General features: G+C 36.9%; 1 protein-coding gene and 1 long non-coding RNA gene across 3 annotated transcripts in view; one reads left to right on the plus strand and one right to left on the minus strand.

Annotated features, from left to right (window-relative positions):
• On the plus strand, positions 1-20,243 carry LOC147165776 (uncharacterized). Of its 2 annotated transcripts, none has more exons than XR_015096536.1 (3): positions 1-114; positions 7,378-7,906; positions 19,806-20,243. It is a non-coding gene; the product is annotated as an uncharacterized LOC147165776 (long non-coding RNA). The 2 variants fall into 2 exon arrangements; XR_015096537.1 differs by having other exon boundaries at positions 7,378-7,489; positions 19,753-20,243.
• Positions 17,405-23,457, minus strand: part of ptger3 (prostaglandin E receptor 3 (subtype EP3)) — a 10,995-nt gene continuing 4,942 nt past the window's right edge. The window contains exon 2 of the mRNA XM_086089918.1: positions 17,405-20,081. Within this exon, the coding sequence (XP_085946044.1) occupies positions 19,746-20,081 (336 nt within the window). The 3' untranslated portion in view covers positions 17,405-19,745. The remainder of the gene's footprint in view (positions 20,082-23,457) is intronic.

Raw genomic sequence — 23,457 nt, forward strand, 5'->3', positions numbered from 1 at the left:
GGGGAATATGAGTGCTGAAAAAAACAAAACAACAAGACAGCTTTAGCAATCACGTGATCGCATTTTAAATGCAACATATGCAGCTATGCGCTTCATTTCCTCACTGGCATTCTGGTAAGTGATGAGTTATTAACATTGTTTTTCAGTTTCAATTTATATTTTAGCCGTTTTGGATTTAGTTATAGCAGTATGGCTCAATGAATAGAATTGTATTATCTGTCTCACTCTCAGAAGAAGGGCAACGGGTTTTTACATTTGCTATCTTGAAGGGAGTCTAGGACCGGTCTCAGCCGGTCGGAAGGGAGGCACAGGCTGATTATTGTTTTTCTCTAATCTGATTTATACCTATGGGGACTCGGAGAGGGAGTAGACTGGTATTTACTGAGTTGTAAACAAATGTACTGTGGGCTAAGGGAGGAGACTTTTCGTATTCACCCACTTTTCAATAAATAATGATGTGCCGGAGAAAAGGAGACACAATCTGAACATCCACTGTTTGAGAGAGTTCAATTGTTGTCATCAGAAGCTTCTGTTTTAATGATACCTTTGCAAAGGGACTTCTTCACCAGAATCTCACCATTCAGTTAATTGAACACGCAAAGAGTACAATACTTAATATTCTCTACTCTAACATAAGTCAGTGAGGTGAACACAATCACCTAATAATAAGCTTCCAACATTCTAAATTGGATTCCATTATATCACTTTGACTCATTAGCTTCCGCCAACATGCACCTGTGAGAGAAACAGCCATGTGGCCTTTTATTCTTTTCATATTATAATGAAACACTTCATCATTTTTTTGCTCAATGAATAATATAAGTAGGATTAAATTCATGGGTGGCTTCTTTGAATTTCTCCGAGCCCTTGACAACTGAAACAGAAACACCTTTTTAGAATGTGTTATCACACTTGGCAGAGAACATTGCGCTGTTCCGCTGTTTTTACTCTGCACTGAGGAAGAATAAAGTGCAATTAAATTCATATTGTGCCATCAAACAAAGTCATGTTTGCGAATGCACTACTTCTGTTACACAGTTTTGCTCAACACTTACATTTCATTTCAGCAGCTGGGATTGACAGCTCTTCATTCTTTATTCTAGTATGTCTGTCACTAAAAATCACAGGTGTCAGAGTCCGGTCCTCGAGGGTTTCTCTACTCCAACACACCTTATTCAATCATCGGGATCATTATCAGGATACGGCAGATTTTGCTGATGAGCTTAAAAATGAATCAACTGTGTTGAACGTGGGAAACCTCTAAAGCATGCAGGACTCAGGACCTCGAGGACTGGACTTTGACACTGCTGCATTTACAAAAATAAAAAAATAAAGCAAATACGCTAACAAAGCTTGGCTTTGGTGAGGGTCTTTCAGTGTTTACATGAAAATGGCTAAATCTCACTAAATCTGGCGACTTTTGAAAGCTTCTTTGTGGGGGGGGGGGGGGGGGGTGTAAAAAGCGACTAGCAACAAATCTGGCAACTTTTTCTGGTGTAAAAGGCAAAAAAACCCCAGAAGAAAGTAAATTCGTAGTTCTAAACATATTTAAGTTGTTTTATACTAACATTTTCCCTCTCCCACATTGTTATTCCTCTCTCCTACAGCGTCCATTACAACTACATGCAAATTGCCAATAATGCAAATTAGGTGATGCTGTCATTTAGCGACTTCTGGCTACTTCTATCGACTTTAAGGAAAGCCAATAACTACTTTCCTTACTGGGGAGTTGGAAGCACTGCAACATACTGTTGTAATCAAAACTGTTTGTTTACTTTGTCGAGGCTAAATTTGGAAAACAGCAATTGTAATTGATTTCATTGTGTGTACTTAGTGAAGTGATTTGTGTACACTGTACATGTTCTTATCCAGTCTTTATTTATTATTTAATAACCTTAGCAATCAATCAAACTTTTACTACATTAACAAACGATCCACCTGTGAGCATTATTCATTCTTGACAGATCATTAATATTTCATTCTTGAGTCTCTCACTAAATCTTTACGATGTATTTTATCAAAAGGAGAAGGCCATTTCATTGGCGGTTTAGTACACAAGAAGAAATGTTTGATGTAAACACATTTTGTATTTGTATTTGTACAATTCCGCAACTGGATTTGACACTCAAAAATGCCTCACAGGTATGATTTTTGCAAAAAGACCCACAAGCATTAGTGCTTTTGAAACTTAATAAAAATGATGACATGGAGGTAACCGCTATAATTCTCTTCTTGGCTAGGTAGCAAATAAATCGATCGTGTTGTGTTTAATAACTATTTTTATTGATTGAATTTATGTTGCCTGATTTTAGGTAGTAAACATGAGTAGTTGTGTTATCGGATGATCGCCCCCCCTCCCCTTTTTTTTTATTTATTCTATATGTGTTTATTTTACATTAGGTGGGATTTTGTCCAAAGGTTGTTGAGTTCAGATGGTCGAATGGTATTTTAGATGCACCGTATTTAATCAAAAATCTGCTGACTCGTTTAAATACTGTAAAATAACTCGTATTGGAGCACAGCGATAGCAGTGGCAAACAGTCAGCAGGAACGTTGAAAGTCCAAAATATGGATGAAAAACAATTTAGTCTTTCCTCTTAAAAATGAGTCAGCATTATATTATTTTTTTATCCTTTGTTGTGCAGGCGGGACATTTTCGTTGAAGGAGCTCTTGTACCGTCTTGGCAAGGAAATGCATACTGCCAGACTGAGAATAGGCTTTAAATCTTGACATGATTTATTTTGAACAACAAGGTCTGAAGAAAAGAGGGACGGCATTGAACTCATTTGGTCCTGTACTTCTCAGAGGAAACATTCCAACAATACATAAAAACACCTTCTAGTTTCAATTTTGGGAAACAGATTGTGCGAAGAGTGGCGATTTTAGATTATGTCTGCTCTTGTTTTTCTTGTTGCGATCCCAGGCTCTGCCTGAAGCTGTGAAGTTTCAATTATTTATTGACGGTGGTCTATGTGTATGTGTTGACAGTTAAAGTGAGGAGCCGCAAACCCACCAACAATGGTTTTAGATAAGAAAGCAGGACAAGTGCATGTACCTTCAGCTTCAACCTACCCTTACCCAAACCGTTTAGAGCTTACTCAAACCCTGACCCTTAACCCCAACCTTTTATTTGAACCCTAACCATATTTCCTATTTTTTGAACGATTCGGTCCTCCTTCATTTTTGTCCTTGTTTCACACTCCCGAAAATGTTCTGTAACAAACTCCACCTGTGAGACTCAGCCACACAAAACATTCCAACTTTATTGAGCGTTTTCTTGTTGAGTTACAGCCTCACTCTGCAAGTTCATCAAAAGCTTTTCGATTTTGTTTTTTGTGCTGATTTTTATTGAGCGTGACTGTTCAATAAGACACCACGGGGCCAAAGAAAGTTCCGAGTGCCTGCCCCTTTTCCTAAAGATGGCAAGAAACAAAAATGGTATATTTGTCATAGATTTATTTCACCTTTTTTTTTGCTTGTTGAACTATAGTTACGTTCTCTCTAAAATGAGTGTTTTGACATAGCTGAAACAGATGAATTTGATTTGCATTATATCCAAATTAACACACAAAGCATTTATCACAACCTGTCTGAGGAACACAAAAAATACCAATAAACCAATACAGGGAGATTGAACAGCAAGCCTGGCGGTCCGCTAATTAATGCACTTACTTTCTCAGCTGGGGATAAAAAAGGCAACATGAGTAAGGAGGGAGTTCAAAAACAAGCTACAATGTGTGTTCTTTTCATCTTAATACTTGCCAAAACCCTACCCTAACCCAAAGTGATTGCCATCTACTGGCTCGACATCCGCATTAAAGAGCTTGTTGTTGAATCACGTCGTTTTAACTTGCATGGTTGCCATACAAACGAGCCCTGAAGTGAAGTTAGTTCAATGTTACCTCATAAGAAATAGACCTTGTGATCTATGTCTTCCAATTATTTCCCAATATGTGTGACACCAACCGCTTATGGCACAATCTTTTATATGACATTTCATCCTTTTATTCATTAATAATTTACTCCAGAGAGAAAGGTCTGTTAAATGTACCATGTCCCGCTGTAAACAATGGCACAGAGGCTAAAGCATGTTAATTCAGCTTGAGCAAAAATTATACTCTGGTCTTTATTATGACGTTATGCTTTGAGTTGAGAAAGGCCAAGTCGGCACACAGACTGACCCAAGAGATGGAAAGGGATCAGGCCTAACAAGAACAGGTGAAACTAATCAGACTTCTAGTGCATGATCAGTATAGAGCTACTGTACATGATAATAATAATAATGCTTTTCTAGACACTCAAAGGCGCTTTACAATGGAATAGATACATTATTCATGCGCTCACACATTCATACTATGGTGGCGGACCGCCATCATTTTGATGAATGGCAAAATGAAGCTTCATGAAGCACTTGTAATATTTTTTGACTCCCCTAGATGGTGCTCTTGATTTAAATATAAAGGCTAGTGCAAAGGAAATTGATTCCATTTCCACTGCATCTTTCAACCAAGAGTGGCATCTAGAGAAGTCAAAAAATATTACAAGTGCTTCATGAAGCTTCATTTTGCCATTACTAGTGGCGGTCAACTACGACCCCGGGGCAGGCTGACGGAAGCATGGCTGCCACTGTGCGCCAAGGGCCCCCCCCGACCACCACCAAACATTCGCACCTTCCATACACCAGCGTGAGTAGCACTGGAGGCAATGTGTGTGAAACGCCTTGCCCAAGGACACAACGACACATGACTTGAGCTGACCTGAACCACGGCCGCCACATTAATGAAGCAGTCTTCTCATCATACTTAAATAAATAAATAAATTCTCCCAAGGGCACTCGACTGTGCCAATAAAATTCCTTACTGCTTATGATAAACTAACTGCACCTGTAATTAAAAGGGTTCTTCAGGCCCAGTTGTTGTTGTATGATAATGCTGCTTCGAGAAAGATGGATGCACACACAAAATAAGTTCCTTGACAGATGATATTTCAAGTTTAGTTTGGGCCAATCTGCGTGTGGGTCGAACGGCGCTGACTGAAGCAGGTCGACCACGCCGCGTACTACATAATAAATTAGTACCCTAAGGGTTCAAAACACCAAATCGTACATTCTAGCTTGTCTACTTAATTAATAGAATATACAGTATAAGTATCAGCACAGCCACTGGAATTCAGAATTGCAGAAAGAGTGAGAAATGTATGAACAATACAAGAGAAGCATTATAATGGAATTAAAACGTTTGGTATAATCTAAGCAAGAAGATTTTTTTTTATTATTGTTTGATTTCATAGTTTAGTTTTTTCTTGAGAGAGCTCGGTATTGTTCATTCATTAATCTTACCGATTTAACATGTCATCATCATTATTCTCGCTCTCTTTTTTCTTTAAATTTTTTTAAATAAAATGTAATAAAACAATTTTACAAAAAATAGATGTAATAGTTTGTTGGAAAATGTCTTCCATGAGCTGTTTCCTGGTGTGGGAATGAGCAACATTTATTTGTCTTAACTTTTCTAACTTATGTGGCAATTAATTTTGGGAGGTAGCTTTGACAGACACAAAACAAATATATGAAGAAATGTTTTATTTATTGGTTGTCAACTTGTCACATTCATTTATGCGTGCCAAACAATGCAGAACAAAATTTATTTTTGAGGAAATAAGTCTAATTATATAAAAGAACACCATGATTAGTCTGGTTTTATAAATGGTTAATTTGTCAAAGCTTGCCCTCTCCTAAATGGAAAAGCCCCCTCCCTCCCCCCAAAAAAGTGTTTAGACCAGGGGTGTCCACATTTTTTCTAAGTATGCAAAGGCCACTCTGAAATGTTTTACTTTAATTTATCAAGCACACAAAAACCAATCAATTGTTTATTGTTTATATGTTAGTGTTTTTGATATTATTTATAGTATTTTTTATTGCTTTTATAGTATATTTATATATGCGTGATCCCCCCCACCACCCCACCCCCAAATTAAGATGCAAGTTTGAAAAACGTTATGGCTGTCAGATTTTTGTCTCGCGTTCCGTATTCAAACACTGAAAGGTAGTGATGGCAAAATGAAGCTTCATGAAGCATTTGCGATATTTTTTGACTCCTCTAGATGGCACTCATGATTCAAAGATGCAATGCAAATGTAATCCATTTTCATTGCATTTGCCTTTATCTTTAAACCAAGAGCACCATCTAGAGGAGTCAAAAAATATCGCAAATGCTTCATGAAGCTTCATTTTGCCATCACTACTGAAAGGGATAAAAAAAAAAATACAGCGAATGCTGCAAAATTGTAATTTACAGTAGTTTGAAAACCACATCCTCCCCCACTAAAAGAAATAGGAGACTGTGAGTGTTCTCTGCTTGTGAGGTCCTATTAGGAATATTGGAAACCTCATTGCATCTGGAAGGAAACTCAATTATAGAAGAAGCGCGCTCAATGTGTTATGCATAACAAACAAAGCTGTCATTATTGAGATTGAAAAACAAATGTCCAGTTTACCATTTAAAAAAGCCACAAACAGACTATAAATCAAATCGTTTTGTGCCTAATCTCTTCCCCGGTGCTATTTCCTCCACAACCAATGATGTTCAAAGTAAGCATTGTGCAGTAAAGAAGTCTTAATGTCATTTAATGAAAAAAAAAAAGATGTCTTTGATGGTATTGCAATATATGGCACCAAGTCAGAGAAAATTTTGCTCTTATCTCACCTGTTGTTCAATCTGAAAACAACGACTAGCTATCTGATTGACATACTTGCTCCGCAATTCAAAAATCAATCACGAGTGGAGTCAAATGTAGTCACAGGAAGTCTAGTATGTTATTTTATTTATATACCTATAATCATAATGTGCTGCCATTTTATTTACAAGTGGATTTAAATAAGGCGAACGTGCTTTGTTTTCCGTACTCAGTTGAGGAAAGTGTTAAGCCCTCGCATTAGTTTGTAAAATAAATGCATGTCGTTAAAAAACAACAACCTTATGAATAGACCTTCCTAGTTCCCACAGGGTGAACACTAATGAGTCGCTCAATCAAGCACCATTTAAAAGTTGACATACTATGTAAGGTTCAAGGATTGATCACTTCCCTGCTTTCTACTATTTAACACTATTAGCAGATTACAATTCACTGACTGCTTTATTTTATGACTCCGTCCTTGTAACAATTAAATAGATCCCTCTTTAGCGCAGGCAGCCTGTTTGTTAGTCTGCAGCAAAGTCACTTTACACTGCGGAGCTTCCCTTGTGAGTGCGCCACAGGCTGCTTGGTCTCGTAAACCGTGGCAACCACGTGGCTTCTTTGTGACGGATGACATCACACTTTATTTGATCAACGTGGAGCATGTATGTGTGACACTTGTCATGTCTGTTTTATTTCAGACGCCATTGTTATATTGTCACAATTTTGCTCAGCGGCACACAGGATTTGTCGGCATCAACACTGTTACCATAGCAACGTGCTTTCAAGGCCTTCCCTGCTGTTTCCTGAGAGGTATTTCTTTTAAACAACTTTATTCGATATCCGGGTGAAGTATACCTGACAAGGCGGATGAAATCCTTTCTTGAATTGCACTTTCAAGCAAGATTGTGAAGTGTCTTTTTTTAAATAATTTTTTTATAATATCAATAGCTGAAAAAAAAAAGTGACCTAAAACGCTGCAGTGTGTGAGATGTACATCATGAGAGTCTTGGACAGCTTGGAGGGTGAGCTGTCAATAAGAAGAGAGAAACTCAAGCTTTCCACTGCATGCCCTACGTGAAAACTGTATGAAGACGTAGCAAAATGTCAGTGAATTTCAAACCTTATCTGAAAGAAACTGCAGAGGAGAGATATTTGCAAGGACTGCAATGAGGAAGCTTTCCAAGGTCTGGGCTGAATAGAGGAGAGACAAAAGGAAACCAAAAGCAGGTTTGTTCAATGCCAAAGTACAATCATATACATTCTAATCTATGCCATACAAAATGGTATGCTGTAGAACGCATCTGTGGTTTGTTTTTTGTTTGATATTTGCATCCTACCGACATAGAGGGGGTTGTCAAGTTGAGTGGGGTGTTTTGCAACCATTATTATGTGCTTTCTCAGGAAATTACTTTTCACCTGTTTGCGCTGGATGCTTTTACATGTTGATGTTCATGGGGTCTATTTTTGTGCGCTCGGCATAAAAAAGGGGCGCATCTCAATAGTCATTCATAGGCAAGCCTAGTTTACCATGTTTGGGGCCGCATTGCGCCTCTCTAGGCGTTCCGGCGGACACAGCTGCCGTGTCGAGCAATTTGGTCAAACAAAGTAGGCTTGGCCTCGTGATGGGGAATTTGGTAGATGCATCGCATCTCCAATTTGGTGACAAAAAAGTAGATATGATTTTAGAGTCAGTAAAACCAGGTCTATCTAGAGGCGCAAGTGGTATAATAGGTTTGTGTATGGTGGATGCCCTAGTATTTCACTCATAAATATGGAAACAGCGTGGGACAATCCCTCTGAATCATTGTAAAAATCTATTAATTTAATGAATTATTGTCGTTATCATCTTAAAAATATTTTAATGTTAAATACCCTATTTTACCCAATTCAACATTTTCAATTTTTTCAAATTTCTAATTTGAGCGTGTTGGTGAATTTGGTAGATGCATCGCATCTCCAATTTGGTGACAAAAAAGACTCGGTAAAACCAGGTCTAACTAGTGGTGTAGGTGGCGGAACTCGATTTAGTTGGAAATACGGCTCCATGTGTTGATTTATTTACTGTACATGATCCATGATTAAACCAGGTACCAAATCTCTGGCAAATACAAAAATAACATACGATACACATATACAGTTCATACCTATTATTAACTCATTCACTGCCATTGACGGCTATAGACGTAAAAAATTCATTTGAACTATTTCTATTTTTTAGAGTATGAAAAGCTAGATTTTTTTATTGTACATTTAGAACAGATATACAAATTTTGATTAATTGTGAGTTAACTAGTGAAGTCATGCGATTAATTACAATAAAAAAATTAATCGCCTGACACCCCGAATTTTTAATAATCTTTAAGTTGCGTCAGGCGATTACAATTTTTTAATTGTAATTAATCGCATTATTTCAATAGTTAACTCACAATTAATCACACAATTTATATCTGTTCTAAATTTAAAAAATAATAATAATTCTAGGTTTTCATACTCTTGTTAACAAAAGTGGGAAAAAAAATGTTAAATAGAAATAGTTCAAATTCATTTTTGACGTCTATAGCCGTAAATGGCAGTGAATGAGTTAAATTACTAGCTGTATTGCCAGACTAGTACTTCATTATTAAAGCAAAACCGGTGTGACGTCAACACGCTAACTCATCACAGCACAGCCTCAGCACACACACAATTATTATTGGGTTCGCTAAAAAAGAACCCTATCAAATATTGTAATCGGCTTAATGAGCATAAGCCAGCACAATGGGAGAAGTTGTACACAGACAGATGTGTTTGTCGGATCTCTAAACAGGTCTGGAGTGGATTTATGGCTTCATTAGTTTGTGTTTGGACCACAGTGAGCACCAGCGACAGGCAGCAGGTTCGAGCCTGATAGGAATCTTGTAAAGACCCACTACAATTCTCCTCGTGTCCTAATAAAAAACATAAATCAAGTGGACGGTTATTATAAAACACTGTTTGTGAGTAAACAAACTTTACATATCACCCCATCTCGGACACATTATGATCCACTGAGCGATACAGCTGTGACAATGTAATCCAATAGTGTGGAACAACAGCACATCACTGCCACTATATGTTGGATTGGAATGGATTTATTGTGCAGCGTTCCCTCTGGTGACCTCCTTGCTGCTTCTCTGAGCAGAAAATACTTCTTTTGTACTCTGCAGCCGCATTTTCTCATTGTGGACGTGAATCGACTGGTAAAGATTATGTAATAATGTGAATGGACACATGCAGTGGATAGAAAGTCTACACCAGTACGGTTTCTAACTCATTCACTGCCATTGACGGCTATAGACGTCAACAATTCATTTTTAATTATTTCTATTAGTATAAAAAAAATCCACTTTTGTTAACAAGAGTATGAAAACCTATAATAACCTTAATTGTATTTTTGCAACAGATATAAAATCGTGAGTTAACTAGTGAAGTCATGCGATTAATTACGATGACAAATTTGAATCGCCTGACGCCCTTCATTTTTAACAATATTTTATTTTTTTAATCTTTTTTTTAAGAAGATTTTTTTTTTATTAGGGGCTTCAGGTGATTACCTTTTTTAATTGTAATTAATCGCATGACTTTACTAGTTAACTCACAATTTTAAAAAAAGAAGAAAAGATGATTAAAAATTAGGAGCGTCAGCTGTTTAAAAATTTTAAGTGTAATTAATTGCTTGACTTCAGGACAGAACTCAGGATTAATAACAAATTTTATATCTGTTCTAAATGTGCAATATTTTTTTTCTACTCTTGTTAACAAAAGTGGGGGAAAAAAGTGAAACTAATAGAAATAATTCTAATTAATTTTTGACTTCTATAGGGGTCAATGGCAGTGAATGAGTTAATCTTGTTGGATGTACTGAATCCCACCAGTTACTTATGCACATTCACCGAACCCTACTTAATTGAATAAGTAGAGTATAAAAGAATTTCCAAGGTATTAAGTATTCCATGGAGTACATGAAAATACGGCACAACAGTGACATTATCAAGAACTGGATGTCCCTTCAAAATTGATGAAAATGATGGAGGTTGCAAAGAGGCCGACAGCAACAATGAAGGAGCAGTAGAAATTCCTTGCAAGTCCTGTGTAGTATACATGAAAATAATCAGCTGTTTTCTTAATGTTTGTGCTGTGGGATAGGGTTTCAAAATTGCTGAAAATGATGGAGGTTGCAAAGAAGCCGACAGCAACAATGAAGGAGCAGTAGAAATTCCTTGCAAGTCCTGTGTAGTATATATGAAAATAATCACCTGTTTTCTTAATGTTTGTGCTGTGGGATAGGGTTTCAAGACAGGAACCTTGGGGGGGGGGGGGGGGGGGGTCACATTGAAACAGGTCGTGTGATGTTGCTTCAGCACGGCAACATTCTTGTCATCCAGGAACTGTCAGATGCTCAGGCCATTGTGAGCAGGCATGGCATGTTGCCATCAGGGGTGTGCCAAAAAATAAATTCTCATAAGAATCGCGATTCTCATTGAGTAAGATTCAGAATCTATTTAAAATGTCCCAAAATCGATTTTATGTAAATTATTGTATACTGTCTTGCCCTTTGTGTCTTTATTGGGAGCACTGTTTATGTTGTACATGATTTGGCCACTTAGGGGCAGTGTGGTTCAGCGCATTCTGATACACTGTTAAGTTGTAGCCACATTAGAGAGTAGAAGGAAAAAGTCACGATCAAGTTATGCCAATAAAAGTTGAGGGTTTTTTTTTTGCAGCGTGGGAAAAGCATATGTTGGTGAGTAATGTGAACATGCTTCTTCTCTGTATGCATTCCTGAAGCGTTTTGTATGAATAGCCGTTCTTTTAAGTGATAAAAGTGCCGCGAGTCGTGTGCTAATTAGCGTTAGCGAGTCAATGGCACTTTCCATTATGCGTTAGTCCCGAGCTAGCTACGTTCGTGAAACAAGCTAAACAGGTCACTTCTTTAATCGTCCACTCTGTATGATCAGTGAGAACGGAACAGGGTGAAACATTGGACTATTTTGGAGGGACTGTTCGTTGTCTGCTAAACTGTAGTCCTTCTGCTTAGGGGTGGCAGAATATACTGTAAAGCGATAAAAATTAGCTAGCTACATAGTGTAGCAGTTGTGGGCCTCACACCTTATTTAAAATGTTGCCCTATAAGATATGACTCTTTCAAACCCTCCACATGCATTCAAAGCATAACCAATGTCAAGAAGCATTAAATTGATTAAATCCTTTAAAGTCATGACTCTGCTCGTCAGAGTGGCTCTCGGAGAAGCAATTATATAATTGAGCATGAGGAAGAATAGCAGAATACTATGAAGCAAAGTAGAAATTGTGTGTACGCGCGAGTGTGCAGTGAAGATAAAAGAATTACGAGGTCACTTGCAAGACTTTTTCTGTTTCCTCTGCAAAAGTCTGACTTGATAATAACAATCTTTCACTTTGCCTCGCAAGCTCCTTTCAGATAACCTCATACTTTATCCCTACATTTATATTGTTTGAATCCTCCTCTACGAAAAATATGATGACTCTCATGCATATATTATGCAGTACATTGAGAGGTGAAGTTATAAACGATGGGACAATGGTGCACACTAAAATGTATTGTCCACAGACAGACCCCTGATTCAGTAATAAAATACTTCATGCAGTGCAAAACAGCAAACATGAGCATATTAAATCACGTGAGACTTCAAACTTTGTCAACAATTTTGCTCATGTAAAGCACTTTTGCTGCTGTTTTGGGGTCATTTTGTTGAAATATTGGATCTAAAAGCGCTCATACTTAAACTCATAAAGCTTAGACTACAATGAAAGAATGACAACAGTATTAAAACATGAACTCTTTTACCGCCAAAAAGGTTTAACGACGTATACCAAAATCCAAATGAATGCCGGCAAAAACGTTAATTGACGTTTACTATGTGTTTTTTTTTCTCAATGGGCAGTCTGTGCAGCAGGTTGTAAAATCCTCAAAACAGCCACTAACTATGGCCAGCAGGTGGCAGCATTGTATTTCTTTTCAATGGACTCCCGGTAGTATGGAATTACACTGAAACATGACGGATCTGATGTAATAGAACGTTTTCAAGGATGACGTGAATGATCAAAGCCTTTAATTCACAGAGCGTCACCAAACAAAAAATATTCGTGTCAAAGTCACTAATGTGCAGAAAATGTATCTTTTCACAAAGATCATATTTTCTCCTTATCTTTTCAATTTTATCTCAATGTCACTCTAATGATCTATTTTCAAAAGGTGATTACTAAAATACGGAATATGGTAGAATCATCCTTTTTTTTTCTAATGAAAGAATGAAATCCAATCTTTCATATGGTATCCACCATGTTTAAGAAGTCATAGCACACAATATTCTGCATTAAGATAAGTGAAAATGCTCAAAATCAGCTGTCACTGGATAACGTTTGGCAGTAGAAAAGTTTTAAAGTGGAAGTCAACCTTCAACATTTCTTGACAATAATATGTTATACGTGACCTCACTAGTCTAAACATGACATTCGGATTAATATTACATTTGTGGAATATGAGTTATGAGGCAAAATCCAGCTGTTCCAGTGCATCCATCTTAGGGGGCAGCCATTTTGATTGGTTGTTACCCGAGACCTGAGCAACATTGATGTCATCTTCAGTCGACAGCAAGTGTCAAAATGGCCGCCCCCTTAGATGGATAAAATTAATATTCCACTAATGTAATATTAACCAGAATACTAGTGGAGCTGCGTAGAAAATATTGTCAAAAACAATTTTTGGGGGTTGACTTCCCCTTTAAGTCCAATTCAATCTATTTAAATTTTGAGGTTCCACTTCAGTGTTGCTTGAGAGAGAAATGATTAACTTAAATTACAAGACTGCAAACCTTTTCCTTTAACCTATGTCATGTGGACTTTCCTGTCAGCATAATACAATTAAAGCTTCATTTCATTCTAATTAGTGCCTTTTGTACCCTGTTACAAGCAAGTGCAGCGACATGGGCCATAAAGTTGGTGGCATTTAAGTGGCATTTATCCGCCATTATCTATTCACATCGTCCTGTCCTGTGAGGTGGCTTCTCAGACTCAAGGCCGACATGTCGCTGCTGGAATGTCACTCGCTGTGAATCAGTGACCTCCTGAAGCCTGTCCGACACGTGCAGGATCACGTCAGGGATTCCGCAAGGCTACAAGTATTCGCTTATTTATTGATTTTTTTTTTTTTAACTACCGCACAAGCTCCTCTGGAACCTCATCCCAGTCTGGTAGTCCAGCAAACACATCGTATACATTTTACAACCTGGACTTGGTTCACCTTAAAGGGAATTCATCACCCCTACTCATCAATAAGACCCCCACTGGAGTCATTCGAGGTCCTGCTCACCACCATTTTGAAGTGAAAACGAGGCAGCAGGATGACACAAAACTGCCAAAGGGCTTTGTCGGATTCGATTCTAAATTTTACGTTACTCCATTCCATCCGAATGGCCATTCTTGTGTAAGAAAATTGAGGGGGCTGCAGTGCATCGTGGGAAAATATCATTCACTAGCCGCATCGATCTGCTGAGCTGCTTTGCAAACAGACAACATGAGAAAGGTTAAACCATAAAAAGGAGATGACCTCAGAAAAAGAAAGTTTCTTTGCTAAAGTGCACCAATGCCATTTTAGATTGTGGGCACTGGGTTCTATTATTCAATAATTAAAGTGAATGCATGCAATAAGTGAATCCTATTAAAAACACACAGTGTTATTGTATCATGTTATTAAGTGTTGTTGAACATGTCACAAAACATATTAAATGATCTTTAAAGTCCCCGGAACAAAATTTCCATTTATTTGTACAAATACTGTAAAACGTTCACAAAGCAAAAATACCCTACAATCAGTTCACTTTCACTCAAAATGTGAACAAATTCATTGAACTTTTATTTTGTGAACGTGTTCAGTTACAACACTGTAAAGCTTGGACTCGTGTCCAAAATCCAGATTCTCCATTAGTGATGACTGCAGTGAATGACTTTTGATTGGACTTGAACGAGTTTCTATCTATCTATCTATCTATCTATCTATCTATCTATCTATCTATCTATCTATCTATCTATCTATCTATCTATCTATCTATCTATCTATCTATCTATCTATCTATCTATCTATCTATCTATCTATCTATCTATCTATCTATCTATCTATCTATCTATCTATCTATCTATCTATCTATCTATCTATCTATCTATCTATCTAGCTAGCTAGCTATCTATCTATCTATCTAGCTATCTATCTATCTATCTATCTATCTATCTAGCTAGCTAGCTATCTATCTAGCTATCTATCTAGCTATGTAGCTATCTATCTAGCTATTGTTGGAAATCATTTCTTTGATTTCTGCGTGTTCAAATACAATTCAAAGTTGAAGTCTCGTGGAGAAGTTTTGCTAGCTTTATTTCAGAGTCTGAAAGACATCTCTAGAACCCGGCTCAAATAGCCCTGGTCCCACAAATGTAACATTCTCAAAATACACTCACTCATTTATACATAAAACAGTTCCCTCCCCCTTCATTGACAAATAAGTACCTTTTGCCCCTCCAGGCATTGCCCCCCATGTGACACTTTCTGCTAGCCCCTATAAAACCCCACACAGAGTACAGCCTTTGAGGAAGAGATTGTGCCCCCCCCCCCCCCCTTTTCATCTTGTCCTGTCAGCAGAGTGAAATACAATTATGTTATCTTCCATTCAGTTCTTTTAGTCCACAACAGATGTGGGTAAACAATTGGCTCCCGGAGCCTCCTGGCACCAGGAATTCATGCAGACGGCCTTTTGGTCAGACACCTCTCATTTAGATTAAATCAGACACCTTACTTCCTCAGGGAAGAGAACAAAGACTATAGATTAACTAACATATGGGGAACACTTTGAAAAATATAAATTGAAACAGAAAAACAATGTTAATAATCCAACACTATCTATCTATCTAGCTATCTAGCTAGCTAGCAAGCGATTTAGCTATTACCTTATTTAGGTATGTTTGTCAATTCATGCTCTGATTCAGACAAATACTTCCTATCTATCTATCTATCTATCCATCCATCCATCCATCCATCCGGCTGTCTGGCTGTCTATTTATACAATCAAGAATCAAGACCTGTTAAAAATATTGAAAGTATTCTTCTCTTTATTAGACATAGACTCACAACATTACAGCACCACATAAAGTAGATCACATTCCAACTGCAAATGAATCAAAAATGCGCATTTGACTTCAAAGACTTGGTCAAAGGTTGCATAATTACATCATTCCTATTTTACTCTCATACTCATCACGGAGGCCTTGAATTAAAAAAAATGAAAATAAAAAGCAACGTTGCAGCGTGTTTGTGTATATAGCCCTCATCTGAGAATCGGGTCTCAGGGGTCAGTAAAAATCGGATTCAACGTGAATCATTTTTTGTTGTTTGTTTTTCATTGCTCTGCCTTTCACTTGGATAAAATGATCACTTTTTATGACGTATGCAATATTTTACAGATATGCGTTGGGTATGTATGCCGAATGGATGAATATACGGGAAATGATTGCACTCTTTTCTAAGATAAACATGCAAGGTGCAGTCTTGCTTAAATACATTTTGTATGGTGTGTTTTTTAGTCAACCTCTCTATAATTTAATCAGATAGACAAACACATGAACATAATATCAAAATTGTCATAATAAATGTTTTTTTTAATTTCCAGCTGAAAGGTTTAATAAACAGATCTGCCAATTAACTCATTCACTTGCCATTGACAGAAATAGACGTCAAAAATGTATTTGTTTAACTTTTTTTCCATTTTTGTTAACAAGAGTATGAAAGCCTAGATTTTTTTTGTACATTTAGAACAGATTACGATTACATATTTTAATCAACTGATGCCCCTAATTTTTAATAATCTGTTCTTTAATTTAATTTAATTTTTTTATCTTTTTTTTTGTTTTAAGAAAAGATGATTAAAAATTAGAGGCATCAGGCGATTAAAATGTTTTATCGTAATTAATCGCATGACTTCACTAGTTAACTCACGATTAACCACAAATGTTATATCTGTTTTAATACAATAACAAAAATTATAGGTATTCATACTCTTGTTAACAAAAGTGGGGGAAAATGTTAAACTAATAGAAATAGTGTGAAATAAATTTTGGACGTCTATAGCCGTCGATGGCAGTGAATGAGTTAAAGCTCAAAATGAAGCTTGTATAAGAACAAAAATAACAACATTAGTGACATTTTAATGAAGCCAAACATCATTACTTCTAAAGTTTTGTAAACTGATAAGGTGGCAAACTCGTTAGTGGTAAATATTTGGAGAAAACATCCTCTTTTTCCTCAGTTCACTCTCATGCACTCAATGTTGTAATCTATGTCATTAGTACGCTTTCTATTTTTCCCACCCGGGTGGACCACACTGTTTGTTTTTCCAGGCATACACATTAAAAATGTATTTTCATCTGAAAACCAAGAAAAGACTATTTAGTTGGCTTTGGATGAAATGAAAATTAATGACAAAATTCCTTTTGATTTGTACAACAATGTAATATTTGTGGATAAAAAGAAAATATATATATATAAAAGTTTTTTTTTTAATCTGGAAAAACAAAATACACCTTTGTCATTAACAAACACCCTTCTGAGAAAAAAAAACATTTTGTTTTTTACCCCCAGAATCCTTCCAAATCCCTTTTAACCCCTAAACGACCCCCCCACCCCCATTTTATTTTTAACTCCTGTATATAGATGAAGTCAAATGAGAATCGCACGGCTCAGATTCGCTGGTTGAGGCAAACCAACTTGTCAACACGTTGTTGTTAAACGTGACAAAGACATATCACGGAGGTGTTTCTCGACATCTGAGCATGTTCTTACAATCGATGCTCTTAATTTAAAGCAGCACTTAAAATGAGTGGCGCGTCAATTACACTGAGTGCCGATTTCTCGTTAAGCTGCACGTTCAAAAATCAAGAGGTCAAGTGTAAAGCTCATCACACATATGTACTAACTCACCCAATCGTTTGTTCCATCTTAATGGCGCGATTAGGTGAAACGATGAAGCATTCTTAATTGGCTGGATGAGCATGCGAATGTGAAATTTACATTAATCAGCACACAGCTCCCGTTTCGCGTTGTATGCACGTGACAGGCCAGCAAAAGCTCATCCAGCTGGCTAATGTGCTGAGAAGGCACAATCGTGGCATCGTGTTTACTATGTTCCTCCGTGAGAAAGCTAAAAATGGCTGCACCCCCCCCCCAATAAATACTTAAATAAATAAATATCAAACTGTAATCAGAAGTATTTGGCCGTTTTTACATGACATAGAATAGCAACAGTTGCCTTTTGCTCATGCTGAGCAACTGTGAGGCGTTTGGCACAAACAACAAACTTCACAATCCTTAAAAAAAAAATGTATTGTACATCTTGAATAAACTTGAAGCAAACCATCTGTGACACTGGAGATGTTGATTTGTGAGTTTCTCAGTAGTACGGCTTGTTTAACTATTCACATTCAACGATATCCAATAGGTAGCTTTGTAAGCGATTTACTACAAATAAACAATCTTGCATTCCACTGTTTTTCATCAAAAATAGTTACATTCCTGTACAATAAATGATTTATATCTTCATGTAAAAAAAAAAGTGATGACAAACGAAAGAGATGCATCACTCCAGTTTAGAGTCACTTCTTGGAAATGATATGATTGAAAAGTAACAAAAGGAGACTTCTTGGTGGGATATGATATGGCATATATTCACATGATGGTCAGGTGACTTTTAACTCATTCACTGCCATTGACGGCTATAGACATCAAAAAATCATTTGAACTATTTCTATTAGTTAAAAAAAAATCCACTTTTGTTAACAAGAATATGAAAACCTATAATTTTTTTATTGTAAATTTAGAACAGATATAAAATTTGTGATTAACTCATTAACTGCCATTGACGTCAAAAATTCATTTGAATTATTTCTATTAGTTTAACATTTTTTTCTACTTTTGTTAACAAGAGTATGAAAACCTAAAAAAAAAATTACATTTAGAACAGATATAAAATTTGTGATTAATCGTGAGTTAACTAGTGAAGTCATGCGATTAATTACAAAAATTGTAATCCCCTGCACCCCTCATTTTTAATCATCTTTTTTTTAAGAGAAAAAGAAAACATAAAAAAATAGGGGTGTCAGGCGATTAAATCTTTTAATCATAATTAATCCCATGACTTCACGATTAATCACAAATTTTATATCTGTTCTAAAGGTACATGTTCTAGGTTTTCATACTCTTGTTAACAAAAGTGGGGGGAAAATCGCAAGTTAACTAGTGCAGTCATGCGATTAATTACGATTAAAAAATTTAATCGTCTGACGCCCCTAATGTGTAATAAAACATTTTTTAAAGAGAAGATTAAAAAAAAAAGATTATTAAAAAATTAGGGGCGTAAGGCGATTACATTTTTAAATTGTAATTAATCGCATTACTTCACTACTTAACTCACGCTTAATCACAAATTTTATATTTGTTCTAAATGTACAATAAAAATATTCTACGTTTTCATACTCTTGTTAACAAAAGTGAAAACAAATGTTATACTAATATAAATCGTTCAAATGAATTTTTGACGTCTATAGCCGTCAATGGCAGTGAATGAATTAATCGTGAGTTAACTAGTGAAGTCATTTAATTACAATAAAAAAAAATTGCCCCTGTTTTTTAATAAAAAATGTTTTTAGAAAAAAGATTATTAAAAAATTAGGGGCGTAATGCGATTACATTTTTTTATCGTAAATAGCATGACTTCACTACTTAACTCACGCTTAATCACAAATTTTACATTTGTTCTAAATGTACAATAAAAAAATTCTACCTTTTCATATACTCTTGTTAACAAAAGTGAAAACAAATGTTAAACTTATAGAAATTGTTCAAATGAATTTTTGACGTCTATAGCCATCAATGGCAGTGAATGAGTTAAAAAGAAAAATATGCTTCCACCTGCAGTATCTCCACTTTGTTTATTTCCACTCAATATGGCATGAAACGGGAAAATCTCCTTCAAAAGTCTCCTTTGTTACTTTGAGATTGCTGGAGGCTTTCTTGCTTCTGCTTATTAAGTGCATCCAGGGCCGTCTGAGTCTCCTTCTGATCCTCTATGGAGCAATTGGAGACGGCGTTGGCTACCAGGCAGAACTTGCGGAGGAGGATCTCTCTGAGGAGCAGGTACACCCACGGGTCCAGGATCTGGTTGAGCGAGGCCAGGCGGATGGCGGTCAGGAAGAAGTTGCAGTCCAACTGGACGTCCCGCACGGAGGACGGCGGGTGGGAGCTCTCGGATGATGAATTACATTCATGAGAGGACACCTGGGTGGAGATCATCCTCAGCATCAGCACCTGTGGAGGGAGACGGGCATCTTATTCAGTCTTGACCTTACGTGGGAATATGAATCATAAACAATATCTGAAATAATACGTCTACATGCTTTAATAGTTTGCATCTGCAAGAGAAGATTAGTGCTGTCACTAGTGATGGCAAAATGAAGCTTCATGAAGCATTTGCGATATTTTTTGACTCCTCTAGATGGTACTCTTGGTTTAAAGATAAAGGCAAGTGCAATGAAAATGGATTACATTTGCATTGCATCTTTGAATCATGAGTACCATCTAGAGGAGTCAAAAAATATCGCAAATGCTTCATGAAGCTTCATTTTGCCATCACTAGCTGTCACTGTCGAATATTTTTGGAATCGATTCATGTATTGATTATTCCATCGATTAATCCAGGGGTGTCCAAACTATGGCCCAGGGGCCATTTGCGGCCCGTCATTCATTTTTTATGACAACATTTTTTATTTGAGTGTGAAGTGAGGGTGTCAAAAAATAGGCGCCACTACTACAAAAAAATTAATAAACGGTTTATATGTTTTTTTATATGTTCAAAACACTGATGAATAAATATTAAATAGTAAAGAAAAATAGTTTCTTCCACTTCCTGCTTTGTGTCAAGATCCGTTTTTATGAAGATATTCAAGTAAGTGTTTTGAAAAATGGTCAGCTTACGACAGTTTGCTCTTATTTTGGTTCTAATTGTGGAGATCGGATTTGGCTGATGTTCAGTGCAGGGGTGGATCTAGTCTAGTGGGATAAAGGGCTGACGGCCACCCCAAAATCTTTAAAAAATCCTGAACCATTTATCTTATCAAATTTAAAAGAAAGCTGTTATGCATGTATTAAAATAACTAGAAAATACAATATGTAGATCCTTACTTGATAAATTTAGTGTGCTTAATAAATTAAAGTTGAACAAGTGGTCCCTAACATGTATGATCCAATACCACCACTGGAATAACCTGAAGAGCAACAAGGTAGCAGTTGATGACAAAAAGACAGCGACATAACGGTTAATGACATCTGCAACAACATCCAGAGGGCAGGAATTTCGGTTTTGAATATGAACAAAGTACATATGCTAATAACTGTGTATATATTTGCTGGAATTTGCCACAATGCTGGGAGAAATTTGGACTAATGAGACAAAGATGAAGTACATGATTAATATCATCTGTGAAACTCCATGGAGGAAATGTGACAGCTCGGGCTTCTGGAACAGACTCGTTAATCTTCGTTGATGTAATGTGACAACTCAGAAGTCTACTGAAACATTCTGTCTACCAATTTATATACAAATGCAACCCAATTCAATAAGAGGTCCTTCATCATCATGCAACAAGATTGTTAAGAATTATTCAAGTTGTTTCGTTTGTAACGTTTACTCATTTCTTATTTTGAAACCATGCTTTTAATTTTAAAGGCCGCGCCGTATTTCCGCTTCCTGTTTTCCGTCCTCCGTTGGTCAGTCAGCTCGCAGCTTGCACGTGCAGTAGTAAATGACGACGTGAGTGTCCATTCTGACTCGTTCCAATTTTAATTCATAAGTTCTTATCTGTACTTAGTCAGAAACTATGAGGGTTAATGTCTCTTATATGTCCGTTTTTTGTCTAATGGGTGCACTTCTTATCAGTTGTTGATAGCTAACTGCTAGCGTGCGGCTGTTAGTAATTTGCCAATGTAAACTAACAATATAGTTCGTTTTTCATCCCAAAACAGCCTGTAAACAATTTATTTGAGTTTAATTTCATTAGGAGTGTAATTTGCTTTGAATGATAGATAGTTGCTTCAAATGTCATTGTTTTCTTTCTCTTACTTTCCCAGAAACGGTCAATCTGGCTGCATTTTTAGTTGATTAAATGGTTTAGTTCAAGACTTGCATTCTCTCTTACCGGAGCGCCCTGTGGTGGTTAATTAATCCTAAATAATCAGTTCAGAGGTTGAATCCTCAACAAAGATATAGAGCATACGTTTTACCTTCTAATGATGAGACTCGAGGGAGTAATCCCTAAAGGCATCCCCCAGGATTCACTTGCAATTTCCAAATGGCCCAAATGCATACTATAACAATACGCTCCTACAAGGACAATGAGCAGCTGTCACTGAACCTTTACTATCTTTGCTACCATACAGACTCAGACGTGCTTTGCTCCTTGGTCGGACAATTACACACGTGCCCTCATAACACATGCAGCAGACCCCTCAAACAGAACTCCGCTAAGTGGATTGGCCCTTAACGGATAGCGCGCAGGGCCAGTGTTTCAGCAGGAATGGCGAGGGTGAGACTTGGCAATGGGAAGAAAACACACTTTGAAAAGTACAGTCTGTCAGCTGGGAAATATACAAGAAAATTTTCAGCACCTTTTAAGGTGTGAAGGGCAATGATGGCTTTCTAATTTGAGGCACATAAATGGGCACCTTTCTTTGGCCAGTGTGGGATCAAACAGAACGTTGCGGTGTCTGCTCTTGTTAGTGTGCTGCTCAAAGACACAGCTGCAAACGCGCGCGCGTGTGTGCTGGTGTGTGCATGCGGGTCCATATCTGGCTGTCCAATTGTGTGCGGATTACGCTATCATAATACTGTAGAATGTCGCGGCGGTTTATTCCGTAAAATCATAAAATTGCATGAAATAAATATGAACTGTTTTTCTTGTGAGGCCTTTTAAAATTGCACTTGTTAGCATTGTCATCATTCACTCGATGAGATCATGGATAGAAAAGCATTGATGTCATGGCTTCACCACAAACCACTTCCTAGAGCATGACTGCTTCAAATCGAGTGCCTGTATTCCATTTTTACGACTATTCACATCTAAAAATAATAAATAAATAGTGGCCAATGTCCTACACTATATCATTATACTTTGTGCAAGGAAGTAAAAAAACATCAACAACCTCAAAGCGATCCATCCTTACATTTTCTAGACCACTATGTTGAAATCTTCCCTGACACCACATCCAACTGCACACACTTTTTCTATGTGAGGCACATGTCGTACATTTCCGATTTGCCGCTCTTTTGTAATGTTCTATTTAGTAGTGATGGCAAAATGAAGCTTCATGAAGCATTTGCGATATTTTTTGACTCCTCTAGATGGTGCTCTTGGTTTAAAGATAAAGGCAAGTGCAATGAAAATGGATTACATTTGCATTGCATCTTTGAATCATGAGTGCCATCTAGAGGAGTCAAAAAATATCGCAAATGCTTCATGAAGCTTCATTTTGCCATCACTACTATTTAGGGGTGTTAGAAAAAATCGATTTGGCAATAAATCGCGATATTACAACACGCAATTCTCGAATCGATTCGATTTTTAAACAACAATTTTCTTATGGAAATATTCAACAAAACGTCTTACTTAGGGTTAGGATTTACACATTA

The sequence above is a fragment of the Leptonotus elevatus genome, chromosome 11, assembly GCF_054856555.1.
Source record: "Leptonotus elevatus isolate MCC_2025b chromosome 11, RoL_Lele_1.0, whole genome shotgun sequence".
NCBI lineage: Eukaryota > Metazoa > Chordata > Actinopteri > Syngnathiformes > Syngnathidae > Leptonotus > Leptonotus elevatus.